The 24,929-nt window shown below is 42.7% G+C and overlaps 1 protein-coding gene across 1 annotated transcript in view; it reads right to left on the bottom strand.

Moving 5' to 3' along the window:
• Nucleotides 1–24,929, bottom strand: part of LOC102276527 (teneurin-1) — a 413,260-nt gene that overhangs the window by 35,100 nt on the left and 353,231 nt on the right. The window contains exons 19-20 of the mRNA XM_070365791.1: nucleotides 6,373–6,739; nucleotides 4,345–4,855 (exon numbers count right to left, since the gene is read on the bottom strand). Of these exons, the coding sequence (XP_070221892.1) occupies nucleotides 4,345–4,855; nucleotides 6,373–6,739 (878 nt within the window). The remainder of the gene's footprint in view (nucleotides 1–4,344; nucleotides 4,856–6,372; nucleotides 6,740–24,929) is intronic.

Genomic DNA, 24,929 nt, shown 5'->3' with positions numbered 1-24,929 from the left:
AAGAATCCACCTGCCGCTGCAGGAGACATGGGTGCAATCCCTGGTCCGGGAAGATCCCACACGCCACAGAGCAACCAGGACAGTATGCCTGTGCTCTAGAGCCTGGGAGCTGCAGCTACTGAGCCTAAGAGTCTAGAGTTCATGCTCTGCAACCAGAGAAGCCACCACAAGGAGAAGCCTGTGCACCGCAACTGCAGAGTATCCTCCACTCGCTGCAACTAGAGAAAAGCCCCCACACAGCAAAGAAGACCTGGCACAGCCAAAAATAAATGAATACTTTTAAAAGTACTCAGTATGCAATTCAGTGGCTTTCAATACGTTGACAATGTGTGCAACCATCCACACCATTTCTAGAACATTTCCATCACCCTCAAAATAAACCCCGTACTCAAGAGCAGTCACTCCCCCATTCACTCCTCTCCCTAGTTCTTGGCAACCACTCACCTACTTTGTATGACTTTGCCTTTTGTGGACATCTCATATAAACAGAATTATACGATATTTGTCCTTTTGTATCTGGCTTCTTTCAGTTAGCATGATGTCTTTGGGGTTCATCTACATTGTAGCATGTACCAAAACTTCATTGCTTTTCATGGATTAATGATACCCCATGGTATGAATGTACCACAGTTTGTTTGGCTATTCGTGACTTGATGGACATGGTACTTTACACTTCTTGACTATTCTGAATAACACTGCTATGAAGACACGTGTGTCCATTCCCTCTTAAACCTGCTCTGCTAAAGCTTTCATCCCCCACCTGCCCACAGCACCTGCTCTTGTCAAGGTAAACAATGATCTTCACAGTGCTGGGTGGAGTGGTCAACTCTCAGCACTTATCTTACTTGACTTATTAGGAGTATTTGGTACAGCTGATCACTTCTCCTTCCTTGAGTCACTTGTTTGACTTTGCTTCCAGGACATCCCACTCTCCTGGTCTTCTTCCTACTTCAGTAGACTTTCTCAGTCTCTGTTTTACTGGTTCCTCTTCATATACTCAACTTTAAACATTGGTGGGCTCCAGGTTCCGTCATCAGATCTCTTTCCTTCCTTGACTACACTCACTTTGCCATGAAGATATCGTGACTTTAAATACAATCTAAACACTAGTGGATACCAAATTTGGATCTCCAAATTTCAAATCTCCAGCCTCTCCCCCCAATTCCAGACTCGTATATCCACTTGCCAACTTGCTATATTCCCTTGGATGTCTAAACAGATTGTAGCCGATCCTGAACTCCCACCCTCTATCATGTACTCCTTGCCTGGTCTTCCCCATCCTGGTAAATGGAAAGTTCAACACCTACTTGCTGTGGTCAAACACTTTGGAGTTATTTCTGACCCTTTTTTTCTCCCACACCCCACATCCCATTTATCTATCCTGATAGCTCTACTGTCAAAATATATTTCGATTATTACCACTTACTGCCCTCACTCCCTGGTCTAAGTCACCATATTGCCTGGATTATTGAAGTATCGTCCTCCCTCCACTACATTCCTTTGCTTCCACCACACAGTCTGTTTTCTGTACAGAGCAACTCTTTAAACATGTAAGGCTGATTATGTCACTCATTTCCTCGAAGCTCTCCAATGGTTCCACCTTTTACTCAGTCTTTACAAAGGCCTTCAAAGCCCTATGCAAAGTGGCCCTGGCCACTTTGTCGATCTCCTCTCCCAACTCTGCTTGCTCACCCCACTCACAGTGGCTGCCTTACTTGAACACGTCAGGTTTGCTCCTGCTGCAGGGTATTTGCCCTTGCTGTTCACCCTGCTGGGAAGATTTTCCCCTTCTTCCCCCCATACACCCATATACTCAGCCCCTCACCTCCTACAGGCATTTATTCAAATGTCACCTTCTTAATGAGCCCTTTCCTGATCACCCAGGGGCTTCCCTGGTGGCTCAGACGGTAAAGAATCTGCCTGCAATGCAGGAGACCCAGGTTTGGTCCCTGGATCAGGAAGATCCCCTGGAGGAGGGCATGGCAACCCACTCCAGTATTCTTGCCTGGAGAATCCCAGGGACAGAGGAGCCTGGCTGGCTACAGTCCATGGGATCACAAGGAGTGGGACACGACTGAGCAACTAACACTTTCACTCTTCCCTCCACTTTTAAACATCTGGTGCTATAAATAGTTAAAGTGGATATGTAAAATATTTTAATGTTTTGTATTAAGAACATCTGACTGTAGCCCGCCAGGCTCCTCTGTCCATGGGATCACAAAGAATCAGACACGACTGAGCCGCTAACAGTTTCACTTTTTCTGATACCCAACCTAAAATAAAACCCCCTTCTGCCCCCACATCTTGATTCCCCCTTACCCTGCTTTATTTCCTTCACAGAACTTACCATCATCTGAAGTTCTGTACAATGTAAGTGCTGTGGAGGTAGGGATTGGTATCTGTCTTGCTCATGGCTCTATCCTCAGCACCAGGTATATGCCAGGTGCTCAGCAAATATTTGTTGCATAAAGAAATGAACAGTTAAACTGGCTACTTTGTGTTCTTTTTTTTGTCTCTAGTTTTACTGAAGTATAAATAAATAAAACTGCATACAGTTCAAACATACAAAGTGATTTGATAAATAAGTGAATGGTTGAACTGGTTATTTTGAAAACTAGTTAATAATTCTGCCATTTCTGGTTGCTTAACTGAATTTAACCAGTAGCTTTTAAGATACTTGTTTGTTTAATTTCAGCTGCAGTGTGATCTTGTGTGACTTTTTTTTCAAAAAAATCCCTCATTAGAATGTTTATCTTTCTTAAGGGTAGTATATTTTAGAATGTGGGCTCTTGAGTCAGACAGTTGGAGTTTGAATCCTGAACATCTGTGTGAATAAGGACAAGTTCACCATTCTGGGTCTCAGTTTCTTCATCAATAAAATAGGCATCACAGGAGCATGGATCCCACGTTGTCATTTTGGGGATCAAAGAAAATATGTAATCACCTAGCCTAGGAGCTGGCACATAGTAATGCCTCAGTGAACAGTAGATTTAATTACTCTTATTAAGATGTAAGAGAAATTTTTCAAGAAATAGAGGAACACCTGCAACAGAAACAAGTGAATATATTTTTCTAAGTGAAACTAAAATAGCTGTCCAGCTCTTTTGTACAAGTGGCATTTCTTTGGGATATGATCCAAAATTTGAAGACCAATTGTTCTGTCCCTTTCCTCTGGAGGCTTTCATGGGACTGGACCAATTCTTCCCACATTTCTATATCCTTCCCAGGTGGTGCTAGTGGTGAAGAACTCACCTGCCGATGCAGGAGACATAAAAGACCCAGGTTCAATCCCTGGGTTGGGAAGGTCCCTTGGAGGAGGGCATGGCAACCCACTCCAGTATTCTTGCCTGGAGAATCCCATGGACAGAGGAGCCACTTAACATGTCCTCATGATTCCTCATATTGCATATCTTTGCTTCTCACATTCCTCAACTTGAATGTCATTTCAGGCTCCGGGTTCAGCTCCACCAATTCTTTTCACTTGGCAAATTGGTTAGAATGTCAGCAATTCCCTTCGTGGGAACGACGCTTGCTGACTGTTCACAAACTAGCTTTCTAAACAGGTTGACATTCAAACAAGGTTGCCCCGCCTTAACAGTCAAGGACAATGGTCTGTTTCCATCAGGACACCTCCTAGTAGCCTGCCCTCAGACACACCTTATGTAAATTCCCCATTAAAATTATCATAGACCTGGTCTGTGAATGCCCAAATGTGCTGGAGTCTGCCTTATGTGGGGAAACTCGGGGAGGGGGTGGTGCAAGCCTGTACTGGAGTTTTGATTCCACTTGTCCCAGAAGCAGCCTCTCCAGTTTGAGCATTTGTCCCACATCACTTCACACAAGCTTTCACGGCACACTGTTCCTAGTTCCCACAGCAATTTTACACTGAGTTGGGCTGGACTGGGCTGGGCACACATTCATTCATTCATTCATTAAACCCCGCAGGGATCAATAAATACCAGTTAAACTACACTGTTCCTTTGCTACTTTAGAACTACTTTCTAGTTTTGTTATTTAAACGAAAATTTCTCTTGTTTTCCCAGCAATGCTGTACATTTTTCTGAGTACATGGACTTCCACCTCATTCTTGTCTCCTGCAGTGCCATGCTTGATTTTTCATTCAGCCTATGTTTTTATTATTATGCTCTGCAAAAGTGCCCTGGAGAAATGGGTTTGAACCCTAGGAGATGGGTTAAAATTTTCTCCTTGACTTTTTATTTTTTTAATTGTGGTTGTTAGGAGAAAATAGCATGCAACACCCAGCAATTACTAAGTCATTTTCCCACTGTAATACAATTTCAAATACAAACCTAAAAGAGCCCATGTTGAGAATTAGAAACTTACTCATAAACAGTTGTCCATCCATTTTCGTTACTTTTGGTAGCCAGGAGCCCTGTGTTCCCTGGATAGGTCATCAAGGCCAGATTGTAGCCTTGAGCTGACACTCTTTTCAGGACTCCGTTGCTGCTTATGGTCAGCCAGTACACCTGCCCGCCGGGCACCACAAGCCAAAGGGGCATTCCACTTGCGTCTCGGCGAATATGCACGGAGTTGCCATTGCTGCTGGTAATAGCACCCAAGTCGCCTTCAGCGTTGTAGGTGAAATTGTACACATAGTCTCTCGTTATCAGGTTCAAGGTGTGCAGGTGGGTTCCATTGACGGTGAACTGATAGAGCTCCTGATCAGCAGGTGAGGCAATCTCATAAAGATTCATGTCATTTAAGTGGGCTTGGTTCCTGCTAATGGTACGAATTCGAACGTTCCCAAGGTCTGCCACATAGAGAGTACCATCAGGTGACACCGCTAAGGAGGAAGGGGCTTTCATCTTGGCATCTTTGGCGTAGCCACCATCACCTGTGAAAGGAAGACCCTGACTGTAATAGCTGTTGTCACAGCACTTTAGAAACATACCAAATACAAAAAATGTCTATATAGCAAGAATCATTTTATACAACATTGTAAAGCAATTTTCCTCCAATTAAAAATTAAACTTAAAGAAAAAAAAAGAATTTACCCCCCTGCCAAGAATAATTTTAAAGGGAACAATCAGTGAACCAACATTCTCCATGTGCCCCAATTGGATATTTGAAGTCCATTATTCACAATTTTTGAGTCAGCACCACTGAAGATGAACAGAAGATGCAATGCTGTCAGTGAACACCAATTTTGTGAAATCTTCAATCCTGCTGTTCTGTATCTGTTGTATTGCTGGATACAAAAACAGCAAATAATAACAGCCACCCCAAATCTGGCTGGAAATCCATGAGACTTATGCCTGTCCATGCTCATAGGATCTATGTCAGGGCTTTCCATTCCTTCTCTGCCCAGAGAACCTTTCTTTTGTTAATTCTCATTGTCACTTTGTCAAAGCACAGTAAGTCTGTAAGTGCAACAATGACTCAGAACATCAAATTTGATAACCAGAATAAATATTCCAGTTTTGCCTTGAAAGAAAGATGCCAATTAGCAAAATAACTATAAAACTAATTGTCCAGGAAAACACTGGAAATATTGATTAAAAGTCCTATCGACCAAGTTGCTCACTCCTGACTCCTCTGTCCCAAGGAAAGACAAAGGTTAAAAGAACCATTTGGGCCCAGATGAGCAGTTTAATAGGGCTGCATGTTGCACGGAGGGATTTCCACATTCCAGCAATAAATACATCTATCGACATTTACAGGACTGTTTACTATCTGAAATATCCACTCTGTGTTTTGGTGCAAAGGCTCTTTCTGCTCCCCACCTCCTTATCAATTGGAAGTAAAGGGCACTATTGGTTATGAAAAAATTTTGGATTAAAAAAACAATGTAAGTAGAAGACTGATGTCTTGAGAACCCTCCATTGTGAGATTTAATTTTGTCCACGGACCCCCAAAGCAGTCTGCTCCTAGTCCCTTTGGGTTTCAAGTAGCTCGCATTATTAATCTGGAAACCAGTCACTTAGTAGAAGTATTTTTTCCTTACCCAAATCAGTAAGTGTAGGTTTTACCTAGCTATCCTTTCTCTAAAGTACAAAAAATATGGGGATGTCACATTTGGATAGTGGTCCTAACTTCTTGAGCACCCGAACTTTTATTATACTAGTTTATCTTCAAAACAGTGAGGTGATGTAACTGAGACACGTGATCACTCTACTTAGCAGGTGGAATGAGTCATGAAGAGGTTTTATGGCTTTCGTAGCGTCCCTCAGTGACCCAATTGCAGAGCCAGGACCAGGTACTAAGCTGTCTGACCGCCAATCCATTGCTTTCTCCACTGCCTCATACCAATGTTTACAAGGACTACTTTTGTTCTTTTTTTGACTTTTCCGATGCCCATTTTTCTTTTGATAACAGAGAAGGGGAGCCAGTGAATTGCTAAAAAGGTCATACCTGAAAAACAGTCACAGTTGGGGTCAATTTTGCAGTCACAGTCGGTGGGGGCCCCAGCTATGATGGAGATCTCCCCATTGGTGGTAACTTGCTGAATGCGGTTTACTTTCCTCTCATCTGTTTCAGCTATGAAGAGCAGCCCGCTGTGGGAGACGCTGATGGCCCTTGCCGACTCTAGAGTGGAGTGAATTGCTACCTTGCTGACCAAGAAATGATCGATGCCTGGCACCTGGCAGTGAATGGGGCGCCCTGCAATGATCCGCACTCGCCGGTTCTCAGAAATTTGCAGCACAATGTTGTTATCCAAGACATACAATGAATTGTCCATGGGATTGACTGCAAGGTCTGTTGGCCACTCTAATCGCACCTGCAAAAAGAACAGAACACACACCATTAGGTTACAATATCTTTCTGGGGCAGTTTTATCTTGAAAGAAAAATTGGCTTATTGGTCTCCCACTGCCTGCAACAGCCCCGTCTCTTGAATTCCAGCAATGTTGGTATTATCTGGCAAAGCTGGGAAGGACAGTTGATTAAATGTTCTGGTAAACACATTTACCATTTATGGATTTCCAACATACTGTGAATTATTTTATCCCTATAATTCCAGAAAGACCCTTTTCAGAGTACGGTCTCCTTACTGCATCTCAAATTCATCTACTTCTCCCCATCCCCACTGTTGCCAACCTAATTCAGGCCACCGTCATCCCTCACCTGCACCACTGCAGGAGCCTGAGACACATCAAGGAGTTAGGAGCAAGAGGACTGGTGTGTGTATGTGTGTGTGTGTGTGAGTGCGTGTGTGTGAGTGTGTGTGTCGGGTGGTCTGGTGTGCTGGGCACTGGAGTTAGAAGCAAAAGGACTAGTGTGTATGTGTGTGTGTGTGTGTGTGAGTGTGTGTGTGTGTGTGGGGGGGTGGTCTGGTGTGCTGGGCACTGGAGTTAGAAGCAAAAGGACTAGTATGTATGTGTGTGTGTGTGTGTGAGTGTGTGTGTGTGTGGGGGGTGGTCTGGTGTGCTGGGCACTGGAGTTAGAAGCAAAAGGACTAGTGTGTATGTGTGTGTGTGTGTGGGAGGTCTGGTGTGCTGGGCACTGGGGACACACAGGCAAGCAAACGCAGATCTACCCTAGTTCCTTTTTCGACACAGGAGTCAGCCCAGTGCCTACCCTGGCATTTCCCCACCAGCTGTTGTTCACCACTGGGCACTTCTCAGAGAACGACGTTATGCTATGTGCACTCTCAACTCCACCACTCACTTATTCTGTACTTTATTTCTCTTGTCTTATGGCTAGACAAGGCCATAAGTGGGCCCCATTCCTGGCCAAGATAGTAGCAGTGATGTACTGCTCTTCTTTCTGCCTTGAGTGAAAGTCCCAGGAAAGCTTTGTTTTTTTTCACTGAATCTGAAAGTCTGAAAACAAGATACGGGCTGTCATCGCATTCTGAGGCCAACTATTTCCCAGTTGGAAGAGGCCTTCCACTCAGTAATGAAGTGGACAAAGGCCAGTCTGAGATAAATCTCCCTCTAATTCTGTATCTTATTGGAGGGCAACTGGTGACATTGTAAAGAAGACAAAGGTTGTCTCTGACCTCCCCTCTTGCACCACCTGGGGCTCTCTGACCCCTGTGTCTGAGTGTCTCCCCTAGACACCCAGAAGCCTCAACCTGTGCTCCTGTCTGTATGTGCCCTCAGTCTCGACATGGGCTGGCCTTCTCTGGTCAATACCATATGCCTCTGGGCAGCTAGGAATTTGAATGCTAATGGAGTATAAAGCTGAGCTTGTGTTATGCATGTTTTACAGAGCCTTTCAGACTGAGGCCATTGGATAAACATTAAACATCAGCCTTAACAGCTCCCAGAGCAGTTTGCTGTGATGTGTTCCTCCGCACGTCTGTCTGAGGCCCTTGCATGTCAATGCCCTGTCAACTAAGAGGGAGAAGAGGGATATGGGGCACTTCCTCCGTGGGCCCCCACTCTGGACCTCCATATACAGCATCAGGCTGGTACAGAAGCTGTTTGCGTGCGCTGGGCCTATGGAGCATGGTCCCCCAGGAAATAAGCTGGCGTTGGCTGAGGAAGAGGAAATGAATTTATTTCAGTCCAACACTCCTATTTGGACCAAGTCTGAAGTCAGCGACCCAGAAAAAACAATGCTGGCAGAAATGACGTTCTAATTATCCCCACTCCAAGAGCTGAGGCCAGGGCAGAGGCCAGGGACAGCACACACCTGGCAGAAGTCAGACAGGACACGTTTTGGACTCTGTTCTCTGCTGTCAAGGCCGCCTCTGAAATAAAGGCTGGTAGTTGGAAGATGAGCTGTTAAATTCTCCAACTCGCCCCATCTGATTTAAGTCAACACTATTGGTGTCATGTTTATTAGGTTTAATATCACCTCAAAAATACACCAGCTACTCTGTTTGTTTTTTGTTCCATCAAATAAGCCTCCCTCTGGCAGTTTCCTGTGACTAAAGTGGCGTTTGTGCTTCTGAGACACTTTCTGTACCAGCTACACAGAATCCCTTTAATTCCCATTTGATTTGGCTGGGCAGCTAGTCTCTGAAATCTCCTCAGATGAAAGATGTGTGGCTACTTAGTAGTCTGGGGCCTGTGTTTTCAGAAACTGAACCTTTTCACCTCTCTTAGGGTGTTAGTTCCTTTTATATCTTTCTCATGTTAAATACTCCCGTTTCCGGGTAATTTTTTCAAGGAACTGGTGGTTTGTACCAAGGCATTTCCACAATATACAACCTAACTAGGGGATGGAGTCTTTGCACTGACTCCGGCAGTCAGAATTAGCATCTGTTAGTTGCAGAGAAACCCCAGAATTACACACTACTGAGGTGGGGCTAAGGTTCACCCCTGACGGCTGTTGGCATTTGTCCAAGTGGACAGAAAGAAACATTTCTTTGGGGGTGTTAGCAACAGAAAGAGCTGTAGGGACAGTCATGAGGTTCTGGGATCTTTGCATTGTGACCCAGCTTGCAGGCAAACCATTTGGCCTAATTTGTGGTCATTGCTCCACCTTGTAAAAATACATTAATTTGTTTGAAATGTCAAAATGTATTTAAGCTAAACTAGCAGTAAAGGTCACTGGTGTAGCCGCCAGCTGGTGGAATATGCCCATCTCCCAACAACCTTCCCTGAGAAATAACCCTGAGCAGAAAGGAGCCCTCGGTCTGGATGTCAAGCCTTGACAACACCATGTCTTCCTCTGCTAAATGAAAATTTGCCTTGAAGGCACTTGGCTCTCAGGTCAGTCAGTACCACGGTTGGCTTAAAGAGCAAGCTAAGTTTGACCCAAGTGGTAGTTTATAAAGCAGCATGCTCTTATAGGGGAAAATCCATGTGTAACAGTAATATCTGAATATGAGCCTGCGATTAGACCAAACTAGAAAATTCTTCAGTTATAAACTTCACCCCACACTGTAGACACAGGCCATAATTAGTTAACTGGGGGTCTCCTTAACAGTTTCAAGGCTGGTTCTTGCCCAAGTGTACATGCTCAGTTGCTCAGTTGTGTCTGACTTTTTGTGACCCTATGGACTGTAGCCCACCAGGCTCCTCTGTCCTGAGGATTCTCCAGGCATATTAGTGTGTAATCCTGGCAAATGAGGTTATCTCCTATGAGTCTCTAGTTTCTTCATCTGCCACAAGAAAAAGAAGCTAATGATAGTCTACCTACCTTTTAGAGAGATTGTGTGGATTGATTGAGATGGGGATGTAAGATACTCAGCCCAGGGTCTGGACAAAGTAAGGGACAGGAAATGGTGTTAACATGAAAAGTGGTTTCAAAGTCACAAACCTTTAGGGATCTAGTCCAGTTACCATACAATATAGTTCCCTTTCAGCTCTGCTTCCCAGACTTCACTTGTGCACATCACAGGTTCATGAATTCTACCTTAGCCGTCCACTACTTGTACTACTATTGACTTCATATTTTTCTTTAAATTGACCTACTTTTAAAATATAAATAGGTGCTGCCCCTTCCTTTGAAATGGTCCTAATCAATAACATCTATAAAATTACAGGCCCACTCATCTGAGCCTTTAATAAAAGTAACTACTGTTTATTGAGTGCTTCCTATGTGTCAGGTTCTTTACATGGATTATTACTTTATATGCTTAGAGTAATAACTTGAGAAAGAAACTATCAATATCCCCATTTTCAGATGTCGGCTCTTAGCCTTTCTGCTTTCTGATTTCTTACCTAGAAGAATGGACATGTTTCTTCATGTTCTTCTCACCAAGTCTGGCCCTCTCTTTACTCTAAAGGTTGATTTCAACCTTTTCTTTCTTTTTTTTTTGCTGAGAAGGTCAAAGCTCACTAGTAATTGAGTGATTTATCTTCCTCTTTCTCATTTGTTTTCTTTCAGTTCAAGGCTTTGTGGGTGCCTGCTCAGTGTCAAGCACTATTATAAAGGTAAATAAAAAAGGTCCCTGCCCTTGATTAGTTCACAGTTCAAGTGACGGAAGGTAGATACAGAAACAGGTCATGTCAATATAACGCGGTTAATTGCCACAAAAAACACATCCCTAGGGTGACATGCGAACACATAGGAGGAAGTTTGGGGCAATACTGCTATTAATAGAAGAGAATGTAAACTTAGTCTTAAAGGATGGGACCTCCCTGATGGTCCAGTGGCTAAGATTCTGAGCTCCCAAGGCAGGGGGCCTGGGTTTGATCTCTGGTTAGGGAACTAGATCCCTCATGCTAAAGATGCCACATGCTGCAATAAAGATTGAAGATTCCATGTGCCACAATTAATATCTGGAGCAGCCAAATAAATATTTTGTAAACATCTTGAAGGATGAAGCAAAGGTACTGAGAAAAAGCACGAAACCATATGGGAGTGGGGTGTTCTCCACAGCCTGGGATTGCTGGAACATGAAATAGGGTAGGTAGTAGTGGCAAATGAGGAGAAGGTGATGGCACCCCACTCCAGTACTCTTGCCTGGAGAATCCCATGGACGGAGGAGCCTGGTGGGCTGCAGTCCATGGGGTTGCTAGCAGTCAGACGCGACTGAGAGACTTCCCTTTCACTTTTCACTGTCATGCATTGAGAAGGAAATGGCAACCCACTCCAGTGTTCTTGCCTGGAGAATCCCAGGGATGGGGGAGTCTGGTGGGCTGCCATCTATGGGGTAGCACAGAGTCGGACACGACTGAAGCGACTTAGCAGCAGCAGCAGCAGTGGCAAATGAAGTTCACATGTTTCCAAGGACTAATTTTAAGTCTCTCCCCTGGGGCACTATTGTCTTTTGTGGCCAGATAAATCTTTGTTTTTGGGGCTGTCCTGTACTGTATAAGATAGGGTTAGGGTTAGGGTTAGGGTTAGGGTTAAGCAGCGTCTCTGGTCTTTATTCACTAAATGCAACTAGCATCTTCCCCTGACTTGTGATAACCAAAATGTCTCCAGATATTAACAAATGTCCCCTGAGGGGGAAACTGTCCTTGTTGAGAACCACTGCACTAAGCATGAAGGACTGTGTATGCTAAGGACTTTAGACTTGAACTGTGGGTATTGAGGTATCAATGACGATCTTTTAAGTCGAGGGTTCATATGGTCAGACTAGGGCTTTAGAGAGATCACTTAGGCTGCAGTTCAGGGGGCACGCTGGAGGGATACCAGAGTGATGAACGAGAACCAATTTGGAGGCCAGATCATCACCAGTACCCTCACACATTAATGTAGTCATCCATCCACCCAGTTCAGTTCAGTTCAGTCACTCAGTTGTGTCCGACTCTTTGCGACCCCATGAATTGCAGCATGCTAGGCCTCCCTGCCCATCACCAACTCCCGGAATTCACCCAAACTCGTGTCCATCGAGTCAGTGATGCCATCTAGCCATCTCATCCTCTGTCGTCCCCTTCTCCTCCTGCCCCCAATCCCTCCCAGCATCAGGGTCTTTTCCAATGAGTCAACTCTTCGCATGAGGTGGCCAAAGTACTGGAGTTTCAGCTTCAGCATCAGTCCTTCCAGTGAACACCCAGGACTGATCTCCTTTAGAATGGACTGGTTGGATCTCCTTGCAGTCCAAGGGACTTTCAAGAGTCTTCTCCAACACCACAGTTCAAAAAGTTCAATTTTTCGGCGCTCAGCTTTCTTCACAGTCCAACTCTCACATCCATACAGGACTACTGGAAAAACCATAGCCTTGACTAGATGGACCTTTGTTGGCAAAGTAATGTCTCTGCTTTTTAATATGCCACCCAAACCCCTCACAAATATCTGAGTGCTGATTCAGGCACAGTCCCTGCCCTCATGGTGCTTAGAGTTGGCTTTACTGTATCTCATGCTTTTTTGTATTTACAAAGCCCTTTGAGAGTCTAATTGAAGCTCTATACTCTCTCCCTAGAAAAGGACTCAGATGTGGTAGAAGAAAGTGGTTAGGAGCTCAGGTTTTGGAGGTAAGATTTCCTGGGTTCAAAATTCTGTTATTTTCTAGCTCTGTGACCCTGGAGCAAATCAGGTAACTTGTCTGAGCTTCAGTTTTGTCATCTAGAAATTGGGGATAGTAATATCTTCTCAAAAACTTATTATAGAAACTATACTAAAAAATCTACATAAAGCACTAAGCACACTGCCTGATACACAGAAAGAGCTCTGCAAAAAGCTACTTTTTATTACGGAACATGCCTGTATTTCTTCACATTCCTGTTAAGACTACCTCAATGTTGTCTTCCTTGGCTATCTCATGAAGTTTCTCTCTTTGTCTTTTTTTGGCTTCACCATGGGGCATGTGGGATATCCTAGTTCCCCAACCAGGGATCAAACGTGCACCCCCTGCACTGAAAGCATGGAGTCTTAACTACTGGACCATCAGGGAAGTCTCTCTCATAAACTCTTAAGTGCAGTCACTTTGTTATGCTCTTTCAAGGTTTCCCTTGCTTTTCTGTCACCAACCATTTCCTCCTTGTTCATTTATTCCATTGCTTGGGAATCCTTTTAAGCCATGCATCCTCCAAGAAACATTTGGCTTATATTGGGATATATTATTTCACATATATTTGTCAGCCAGTTTCATGGCTAATATTTTAGCTTATTACTTAGAATCCCTACTGTTATTTGTAACAGTACTCTTGGTACAGTTCCAAGTGTTAGAATATGCTACTTATATATTTTCCTTTCTTTTGCCCCAAATAGGTCTCTATCCCATTTTAGGCATTATGCCAGGCACTAGGGAGCCGGTTCTAACCAAGACAAACTAGGCCCTGCCCTCATGAAGTTGACAATTTTTGGCTGACTTCATTTCCTTTGTTCTCCAATAGGTACAGGGTGTTAGTGACATAGAGCAGTAGACTGCTTCTGTTACATTCCATTATTTTACGAAATTAACTTTCATGGAAGAGCCTGAGAAACATATCATGACTGTTACTATATTTTGCCATTGCTACCAAGTGCTAATAACTTCTTTTCCCCAAGTTCAACTGTGCTGAAGAAACCAGCTGTATCTCAAATGGCCCTGTCTCCCTGTCCTAAACAGGACACTTCTCATCTCTTTCCTTTTGTACATTTCCAGCCTTATGGCTCATTTAAAAAACAACTGTTTGCTTCTGATCTCCGAGGCCTCTTCAGCAGGAGTTTCCAGGAAGCGTATGATGATCATTTCTGTAGTGCACCAACCCTGGGGAAGATGCAGTGATGGGACGTGATGCTCTCCACCAGGTGTGCTGCCAGCTCCATGTTAGATTTCCCCATGCTTCTAAAAGCTGACAACTCCAGATTGTTAGCATCACTTTTTGTCAGTTTTCAAATGGCCTTCTCATTTCTTGACACTGATACTGTCTGAGCTTCTTCAAAATTATAAAAGAGGGAAAAAACCGTCTGGAGAAAGTTTGGCTTTCTGCAATTGGAAGGCATGATGACACCTTTGAGAGTGATGGCCCTTATTGATCTTGCTTTTAAAAAGTGGAAATTATTAGAAGATGAAATACACCAAGTCTACATGGACTTGTCCACTGGCAAATTATTTTCCATTATCTCATATTCACATTCTTGTGTTTCTCTGAATAACGGCTGGAGAGTTTGAGGAACCCCTCAACCTTTGGTCAGATGTCTCAGCTTGGTCTGTGTCCGTGGCTGCCTAATCAGAAAAACTGACACTTAAGTCACATCACTCATGGCAGATGCATAGCCAGGATTAATCTAATCAAGAGTTACAGCTGGACTGATCTTTGCTGCAGAACCTATAGATTAAATCACATCTACCCCAATGTTTCAAGAACATTTTGGAAGTTGAGGAAAAAAAGCAAAGCAAAACAAACAAAAAAATTCCAAAGCAGACCTGGTATATTTCATATTGTAATAATTTCCACTTTTATTTATTAATTATTTTTTAAATTTACTTATTTGACTGTGCCAGGTGTTAGCTGTAGCACATGGCATCTTTGATCTTAGTTGTGGCATGTGGGATCTAGTTCCCTGATCAGGGATGGAACCTGGGGCCCCTGCATTGGGAGAGCTGTGTCTTAAACACTGGACCACCAGGGAAGTCCCAATTTCCACTTTTTAAAAGGAAGATCAACGAGAGCCACCACTCTGAAACAACATGTGCTTTCCAACTCCCCAAACCAAACTTTCTCTAGATGACTTTTATAAATTTGAAGAAGCTTAGACAGTATCAGGGTCAAAACAAAGTGTTGAATTTGTGGTTACTAAGATGCTGTGGCAGAGACTACCAGTTCTAGGGCTACCCTACCATTATTTCACTCTTTCCTCCTTAGTGCCTGTGTGCATGCTAAGTCTCTTTAGTCATGGTCGACTCTTTGCCATCCTATGGACTGTGGCCCACCAGGCTCCTCTGTCCATGGGATTCTCCAGGCAAGAATACTGGAGTGGGTTGCCGTTTTCCTCCTCCAATGGATCTTTCTGATCCAGGGATCGAAACTGAGTCTCCTGCGGCTCCTGCATTGATGGTGGATTCTTTACCACTGAGCCACCAGGGAAGCCTTTCCTCCTTAGTAGTATATATCTAATCTTCAAATTTGGGCACACTGCTGTCTAGAACAGAAGACATCCTAGCCTTATTTGCAATTAGCTGTAGCCATGTGATTAAGTTCAAGGCAATAAGATATAAGACAAGGTGAGAAAGTAGCCACACTTTTAAGTTGATGCTGCCTAAGGAGAGCTGACCCAACCGGAATGAGCCCCTTTTGCCCTTTCTTCCAGCATGCAGTATGGATATAAGCGGTGGTAATTTTAGCAGATGTCTTAGACCATGAGGTGGCCATGAAAATGAAAGGCATGCACCAAGATGGCGGGGCAGAATTCTAGGAGCCTGGGTCCCAGATGACCTCATAGAACTACCACCCAGTCCTGGACTGTGGATCAAGTCTGGCTGCTATCTTGCTTATGTCACAGTTGTGTGTGTGTGTGTGCGTGCGTGTGTGTGTGTGTGGCAGGGGGCGGGGGTGTGTGTGTGCGACATTCTGTTCTTCTCAGCTGAATCCAATCACAACCAAGAAAATGCTCTGTTAGGCTTTGTTTGTGTCTGGCGCTACTGGTCAAACTGGTCTAGCAAATTTCTAGGTTTACATCTCTGTGATAGATGACCAGTGTTTGCAAAATTAAATTAAATTGACATAAATTAATGCCCCGAAAGTGGCTGACACCAGAGCCAAAGCCCACTAGGGCAGCCCTTTGTTATGAGGATGACTAACTTGGTGATTAACCTCAAGCCTTCCTGTGTACCCAGAGCTCCATCTTCGGGTATTTCAAGCTGTTCCTCCAGTTCTGTGACTCATTCAGATCCAATGCTTCTCCATTATACCATAAATACTTGTTTGCCTTCCTTTGTTTTCTATTAGGGCTGTGAGTCGTCAAGCACAGGAATGAGGACTCATTCATATTTGTATTTCCAGTATTTGGTATTACAGTTGGCAAATGCTTGTTGAAGGAAAACATTAGTGCCTCACTAACTGTAACATTTTCAGTCCATGAAAGCATTTTAGAAATTGTAAAACACAAATAAGCTCTAAGAAAAACCAACTTTCATCAACATGTTTGAGTTAGTGAATCTGGGTTTCCAGAGACCCACTGAGGTTAATGGGAATGGCCATATTCCCTCAATCTTAAATTTTAAGTTTTCTGAAATGAGGTTGTGTCTTATAATAAATACATACATTTAATGGAGTATCTCTCCTTACTACGTAAAGTTATCGAATTGATGCCATGTCTTAGAATACATGGTGTCTTAGAATTGAGGAAATATTTCTACTTTGGTCCACAGACTTCGAGGATCCCTGAGAGTCTTCCAAGGAGGTCTGTGAAGTCAAAACTGTTCTTAATACTATTTGCTTTTTGTACTTTCTTATGAGTATACAGTGGAGTTTTCTGGAAGATGCCTGAGGCTACTATAGCTTTATGTTTAAAAAATTTACACTTTTAATTTCTAATAAGATAAATATTAATAGATAAAACCCACACAGAGAAAACCTCTTTGAAGTCTCCAGCAATTTTTAGAAGGGTCGAGGGGTCCTGACACAAAAAGAGCTTGAGAATAGGAAAGAGTGAATGAAACCACTCTGTTACATGAGAGTTTCATTCACACTTATTAAGAAAAAAGTACATATCTCTTCCAAGATGGTTCCTGTGGCCATGAGCTCAGTCCAAAAGCACACTGACAGAGTGCCTGAAAAATCTCTCCTTCCTCTAGAGACCCAAGGCCTGATGGGTGCTATAAAAGTTTGTTCTTAGAGGCTCCCTCAGAGCAATCAGCACATGCACACTCTGTATGAGTCTGCTGTGTAATTGCCACTACCTCATCTTAATAACAGGCATAATTGCTCTGAGTTTCCGTCACCCTTTCTTGCATCTCCTCTCTGAAGCCTCAATTTTAGAAATGGCACTTGTGAATACACAAAATGTTTAACCACTTCCAGTTTTCAATTTACAGTCAAAGTCATCTATCAGCAGGAGATGAAGGCCCAGTGTGAAAACTACAGAATGTCCTTCAGACTCCACAGCTAATTTGTTTGTAAATTTGATTGTTATTGTAACAAGAACATATTGTACATGATGCTACTTGCCAATTTACTATTTGTATCTCTCTGTTTCTTGGGTTTTATCATTAGAGTCAAAGAACTTAACCCCTTCAGCACTTCTGTGAGTGGGGAGAGGAACGTGAAAGCTTTACCGTTTTTGTGTGTGTGTGTGTGTGTGAGTTTTTATTTCAATTCAATTTTATATGTATTTCTTTTGTTGTTGTTGTTATCAAAAAATAACTTTTTGGGATATGGACCACTTTTAAAGGCTTTATTGAATCTATCACAATATGGCTTCTGTTTTATGCTTTGGTTTCTTGACTGTGAGGCATGTGGGATCTTAGCTCCTCCGCCAGGGATCAAACTGACATTGGAAGTCAGTTCGCATTGGAAGGCAAAGTCTTAACCACTGGATTGTCAGGGAATTCCCTATATGTATCTTAAACTCCCTGGTGGCTCAGATGGTAAAGAATCTGCCCTGCAGTGCAGGAGACCTGGGTTCAATCCGTGGATTGGGAAGATTCCCTGGAGAAGGGAATGGCTATCCACTCCAGTATTCTTGCCTGGGAAATCCCATGGATAGAGGAGCCTGGCGGGCTACAGTCCATGGGGTTACAAAGAGTTGGACATGGACTGAGTGACTAATGCTTTCACTTTTTCATCTTAAATTCCCACTATATATTCAGCACTGTGGGAGATACACACATTGAAGGGGAGACAACCAGAGAACAGTCCAAGGTAACATGAAATCCCCCGTGAGACCAGGTGATAAGACCATGCATTCAGAGAGAATTTAGAGTACGGAGAAGACCGCTGTAGGTCTTCATACAGTGGAGGTAGGGCTTACATCCTCCTGAGAGCCAAGGCTTTGCCTACCTGTAGGGCCCAGGGACTTTGAAGAAGCCCCTGGAATCATTCTGTAGCATTTCTTCCTGTTGAGCAGTTGCAGAAACTTGTCTGTTGCAGGTTGTTAATATTATAGAATTGGCTCGACAGGATAGACCAAGCTTCCAATTCCCTTTGGCACCTAAAGCAATTTACAGGCCAGAAGTATGACTGCATGGCTTTTATGAAATGGCCTGATTTCATTGATCAGCCACTCGGAGATTATGTTTTCATTTCTGTAGCTACTGCTAACCCTGCTTTCCGGTATAATATTTCAGGAAGGAACTATTAAAACATTTCACCATGGCAATGTTTAGAAGTGGGCAGGGTTCTAAAGGGGAAGAGAAATATCACAAGTCATGATTGCTCTACTCAAAAGTTCATTTCAAGTTAGACTAGAATTCCACAGATTGTGTCTCATCTTAACTCGGTAATGTTTCCAAATGATAAGGACACTAATAAGAACAGATGGCCTAATGAACATTTAGAAGAAAGATTTAACTGGTCTTATTTTCATTAGGCCTCCAGTGCGCTTCCGGGTTTTGCCCACCACTTCCCTGTGTGTAATACAAAACAGCACGTCTTCAACAGATGGCCCAGCTCAGGCTCATGCTTCCAGAACTCTGGAGACTGGCCACCTGACCGCTTACCATGTGTACAGAATCATTTAAGGAAGCAGACAGGCTACAGACTTGAGCCTGAACAAAAGCAAAAAATAGTGATGACCCGAGCTTCAACAAGAGGGGAGTCAGTCACTCTCACAAACACATTGAGCAGCTCTGGTTGAGGACTCCCCATAACGGCTTCTTATGGATTCCCAGCAATGATGAAATCCTCTGTGGCAAACAGTCCACTCTAATTAATGTTTCCTCCAAACTGTAGCCACATCTGAGTGACTCCAGCAGGAACAATGACATGGAAATCTAACACCTCATTGCACAGTGTGCTAGTGAGCGATCAGCTTGCAGCCCCAGACTCACCCCTTTAACGGCACTGCTCTGTGATACTGGGATTGGGACTCTGCAAACTCCATTTCTTTTCTTTTTTTTTCCCCCAGCTGGCTTTTTGATAGATCCTGCCAATGTGGGAGCTAAAGGAATTCTGCTGTAACTGTAGCCCTTCCTACTGAGCGGCAGTAACTGGCTGCACTTTCCATACTCACATCAGCCTCATCACACGCCCTCAGAGTGACCAGAAGCAGCCCAAAGCAGTGGCATCCTCTTCTCAGAGGAGTAGGTACCACTTCAATGGATCAAGTCCTCCCCCATCTCAGTATTCTTGCCTGGAGAATCCCATGGAGAGAGGAGCCTGGTGGGCTACAATCCATGGGGTTGCAAAGAGTCAGACATGACTGAAATGACTTAGCACGCACACATATAGCCCTCTTGGTTCTGACAATTTCAACCCCTTCCTCTGTTTCCACAGCCCTAGAGGTGGTGGCTGCAGGTATTCTCTCTCTTGTTTTGCAACCCCCTAACACCTGTGCAGCCCATTCCCTCTATTCAATTTCTTTCTGTTAAAATGACTAATGTGCTTTCTGTTTTTCTGACTGGATCTTTAGAGATATTCACAGCATCAGCTCATATACAAGGACAGAGGAAGAGCAATACCCACTGCAGGACACTGGTCATAGAAAACTAGTAAAATTGAGCCAGAACCAGCAAAGACTCTGGTACTGAGAGAATTTCTTAGTCACTAGCATCCTTGGTTTATCTCCTGGTCTGTGAACCTGCCATTTCCAGAAAATATCTACATAAAATAAACCCACTGTGTGTGGACTTGAATGAAGTTGGTTGTGACTGACTTTAACCAGGGCTTCTCTGACTCTCAGGAACTGCCATGTTGATGCCCTTGTTGCTGAAAAGCTTCTCACTCTTGTGATTTTTGAGGATGATTTCATGATGGATCATTCTACTCTCCCATACATCTTTTGAAGACACAGTTCGTACTGAACGGTTCATAAAGTGGGCCCATGACAATATTTCCTGTGTGCTTAGAATTTACTTATAAATAATAATACATTGGGCATTTACTACTAAATATCTTTTATATTCTCTCTTGCTGTATCCTTGTCAGAAATTGGGATTGTTCCTTCAGAATCCTTTTCCCCTTGATTTGGAATGGGAATGTATTCTGAGGTGGCCCAAATGCACACCTAGTCGGCTGATGCATCTCAAGAAAAACATCTCTCAGCAGGTGCGGCCTCTTTGTAAGTGTATTATACCAGTCGTTCCCAGTCATTTTGGTGCCGGGACTGGTTTCATGGAAAACAAATTTTCCATGGACTGCAGGGAGGGGGATGGTTTCTGGATGATTCAAGAACATTACATTCATTGTGTATTTATTTCTATTATTATGACATCAGCTCCACCTCAGATCATCAGGCATTAGATCTCGGATGTTGGGGACCCTTGTTTTATAACCTCACGTGTTCACTTTTGCAAATATACTAACTTTTGCATGAAAGGATGACACTACTGATGACAGCCAACAGAACTTTCTCTTTGAATTGTGCTTCCATTTAATAAAGATGTGTTGGCACTGATTCAGGCACTTTCCCCTCCCAAAGTTAATAGAGAGTAAGTCTACTTTTATTTTTTTAATTTTTTTGTAAGTCTACTTTTAAAGATAAAGTCTGAACGATAGGCCAATAGGCTCACATTGGGACTCGGTCCAAGGTGTTGGCCATATAAGCCCTAGATACTCACCACTGAATTTGCCAACCAAATATTTCTGCATCTTAGAGAGTTTCAGGTTTATTTCAGGTCATGGCGCCTGCCAGGCAAAATGTGTGTAAGACTGAGTGGTTCAAAAGTAGTTTGCAAGCTTTGCATCTTGTGACTCTCTCTGAATTTTGAAGATGCTTTCCCTCTGGTGCTTAATAGTTTTAATAAGAGCTAACATGCCATTGTCCTTTGTGTGGAAAGAGGACACTGCTAAGGGAGTTTTATTTATGGGATAAATTATGTTTTCGATATAGCATTGAGCACGGTACTTGACTTTTATTTTAAGGGCTCTGACAACTCTGGCTATTTGCTTGTGTGCAGACATTTCAGCAGAATTTGGCTGTGCTGGAGTTGAAGATGTTGGCCTGCTGTTCTTTATTTCTTATGTAAACAACCACGTGTTCACTTTGGAGGGAGCAATAATGCAAATATCTCAGGTAATAGCTTATTCTACCCCGGTTATGATTTTACCTAAGAGAATTAAAGTGCAGTTTAAAAAAAAAGAGTTTGAATGAATTTGGAGAAGGGAAATGATTGATATTTAAAGGAACTCTGTGGAGAATTTTACTGTAAAGCTTCTCTCAGTTTATAATTTTGTTAAATTTGGGTTTTTACACATTTGAATTTTTCAAATTGATTGACATGCTTTGGAACCTGAATATCTTGATAAAAAAAGAAAAAGACAAAGCAACTCACAGACTAAGCTTGCTTCAAAAATCCTAGGACACTGCTGTCTTTCTTATTATGAATATATCAGCCTCATAACTTCTTTCCTTTTGATTTTCCACTTACCTGGGGGCCTTTCTTTTGTCTTGGGAGAGTCATATCCTTCGTGTTGACCTAGATAAACTATGTCTTCCTACTTATGTACTTTCATATTAAATTTTTTGTGTGAAATTGACCCACGTAGAATGGCCATCCACTGAATGAGCTGCTCTTTTACCTCCTGATTTCAAAGCTGGAAGATGATCTAAAACCTCTACATCTCAAAGTCACAGATGTATGACACTCATACTACATCCCAACCTTAGCTCCACAGTCAGTGAGACCCTTCTTGAAAGTAGAAAGAAAATGAAGGATTTGGGGCACCATTCAATGACTAGCATAAACATGCTTTAAGTGATCTAGATAGAGCTTTTCATATCAGCATTAGGCAGATAAAACATTCTGTGAAGGTCACAGCAGATTAAGAGCCATCTCTGGAGCATATGCTTGCTACACGCCATCAAACTCATCTACAAGTATTTGCATGGCTCTCTGAGAAGGTCCACCTATGCACAAAGGACAAAAGGGAAGATTATACAGTTTCTATAGCAGTTCCAAACTTCTTGGCTCTTTGAAAAAATCTTGGTTCTGTAAATGATCTGTTTAATTTTCTATTCTGTGAATGGAAGGTCAAATACTACAGCTAGTGCTGCTGCTGTTTCTCCTCCTCTAATTCATTGAGCACTTATGAGTCACGTACTTTGCTAAGTGATTTTTTTTTTTGGCTGTGTTCTGGGGCATGTGGGATAGATAGTTTCCCAACCAGGGATCAAACCCACATCCCCTGCATTGGAAGGCAGAGTTGTAATCATTGGATCGCTGGAGAAGTCCTGCTAAGTAAGTGATCTTTTTAAAATATATTATCTCATTTAGTCCTCACAACTTTCTTATAGAGAAAAACATCATTATCATCCCCACGGACAGGTACAGAATTTCCCCCAGAGGGACACATCCAGCAAGTGGTGGAGCTGGGACCCTAATCCATGTGGTCTGTGTTCCCACACAGTCTACTTTACTGACTTCTAATATGAACTTTTATTATGAAGGAGAGTCTGCCCTCAAGGCCTGATTTTGTCTCTTGCACCCTGTATTAAAGGATTAGAGAAAAGTTTGGCTCTCTTTTTGCAGTTTCAGAAGGTGTTTTCCTGCATTGGACAGAGCAAGGAGAGTAGCTTTGGACTGAGTGAGCAATAAATAACATTATCCAGGAATGCATTTAAATTAGCGACTGAAAACCACAGATACTACAAAATCAGAAGAATGACCTTGCAGACTTTTTTGTTCTTGTGTCCTCCCATTTTAACAAGTGCATGATGAATCAACAGAAAATATTTCCTGAAGATGCCAATTAACACCTTACATCATCCCTTATATTTGTAAAGCAGTTCATACTTTCCAAGCGCTTTTATATATAAAAAAAAAGCGATGTCACTTAATCAACAATTGGGTCATTTATTGAATTAGCCTTCATAAGGAGGAATAATTAACTGGCTTTAAAATTCTACTGTCTGTTTTCCAAGTGTAGTGCTGAATCTGAAATGACAGAATCTGAAATGACAGCAACTTCTTTGGGGTCAAGAAGTAGACAAAGACAATTTAATTTTTAAAAATATATTGCCATATTTCAAAGGACAACAGAATAAATGATTCAAAAATAGATGTTCTCTTCTTCAAATATAGAGATGGCAACTAAAAACATTGTTTATTTTGCGCTATTATGTAATTTTCAGCCACAAATGCTAATGGATCATTCCTTTATAGGTGAGTAATATGAAAAGCCTCTAGGGACTCCTACAGTCAACTTTTTTTAAAAAAATGGTTCTTAGTGCTGTTTGATTCTGTCAAATCAGAATCTGAACAACATTAACATTAACTGTCATCTCATGCTGTGTGATAGCATAATTTGATTGCTGTATAGATGGAGGGTTGTGAAACCTTTCCACTCACCTAACTGATGGTGCAAAGGGAAATATAAAACCCAAGGTTACATGTAATGCCACATGACCTCTCTCTTCACTTCTGATCAAGACCAACATTTTACAATTGCAAGTGCCTTTCCAAAAACAAAGTTCTTTCATATTTGTTTTCTTGTTTAACTATCCCAATAGCCTTAGGAGACAAGGCAGGGTTTTATCTCACTTCCTAATGTTGAGGAAGCGCAGACACAGAGACCTTAAGTAACTTGCTTGAGGTTGCACTGCTAATAAATGGCAGAATCTGGACTCACACCTGGGACTGTCTATTTCTCTCTACTAGACACGCTCCCGTAGGCAAAGGGAAGTCGGTGGTTAGGGAATCGTCCAGAGAACTTTAGTAAAATATCCCCTAGTACTCTTGAAGATGTGAATGATTGTTCCAAGGTTATAAACGTGTTTTTTAAAAATAATTTTATGTTTTTATTTTTGTCTGTGCTGGTCTCTGTTGTTGCCCGCGGGCTACTCTCTAGTTGCGGTGTGCAGGTTTCTCATGGGGGTTGCTTCTCTTGCTGTGGAGCACAGGCTCTAAGGTGCAAGGGCTTCAGGAGTTGAGGCACATGGGCACAGTAGTTGTGGCTCCTGGCCTCTAGAGCACACGCTCAGAAGTTGTGGCTCCTGAGCTCTAGAGCACACGCTCAGAAGTTGTGGCTCACGGGCGTAGTTGCTCCTCAGCATGTGGGATCTTCCCAGATCAGGGATTGAACCTGTCTCCTGCATTGGTAGGCAGTCTCTTTACCACTGAGCCACCAAGGAATCCCTTATAAATGCATCTGACAAGAAGTTTGCTCATTTTTATTCAACAGTCATCACTCTCTAAATACTTTCACATTTAAAGTTATTGATATATTGAGCTCTTCGAGAACAGTGTGGCTAATAATTGATGTAGACTGGGCTCCCTCTTTACTGTAGAGGATAGCACTACCCCCTGCCCCCATTTCTACATTCACACATGAGCCTTTGGATCCATGGGAGGGACTGGCTATGACTGACACGGATTGACAGGGTGCATGTGGCTCAAGTGAATAGAGCAGAACATTGCTGATTTAGGATGTTTACATCTGGACTGCTGCAACAGCCAATGGCTGATCAGTAAGACTGCTGCACTTCTTATGCTGTCCAGGCATGAGAATAGGGAAAGAAAGTGAGAAAATCCATTGGAGGTTTGGTTGGTATGAGTTTATCATTATTATTATAATACCCCCTACACATAACATTAAATTT

The sequence above is a fragment of the Bos mutus genome, chromosome X (assembly GCF_027580195.1).
Source record: "Bos mutus isolate GX-2022 chromosome X, NWIPB_WYAK_1.1, whole genome shotgun sequence".
NCBI lineage: Eukaryota > Metazoa > Chordata > Mammalia > Artiodactyla > Bovidae > Bos > Bos mutus.
Note: the sequence above shows the minus strand (reverse complement) of the source record. Positions and strands in the feature narration are given on the sequence as shown.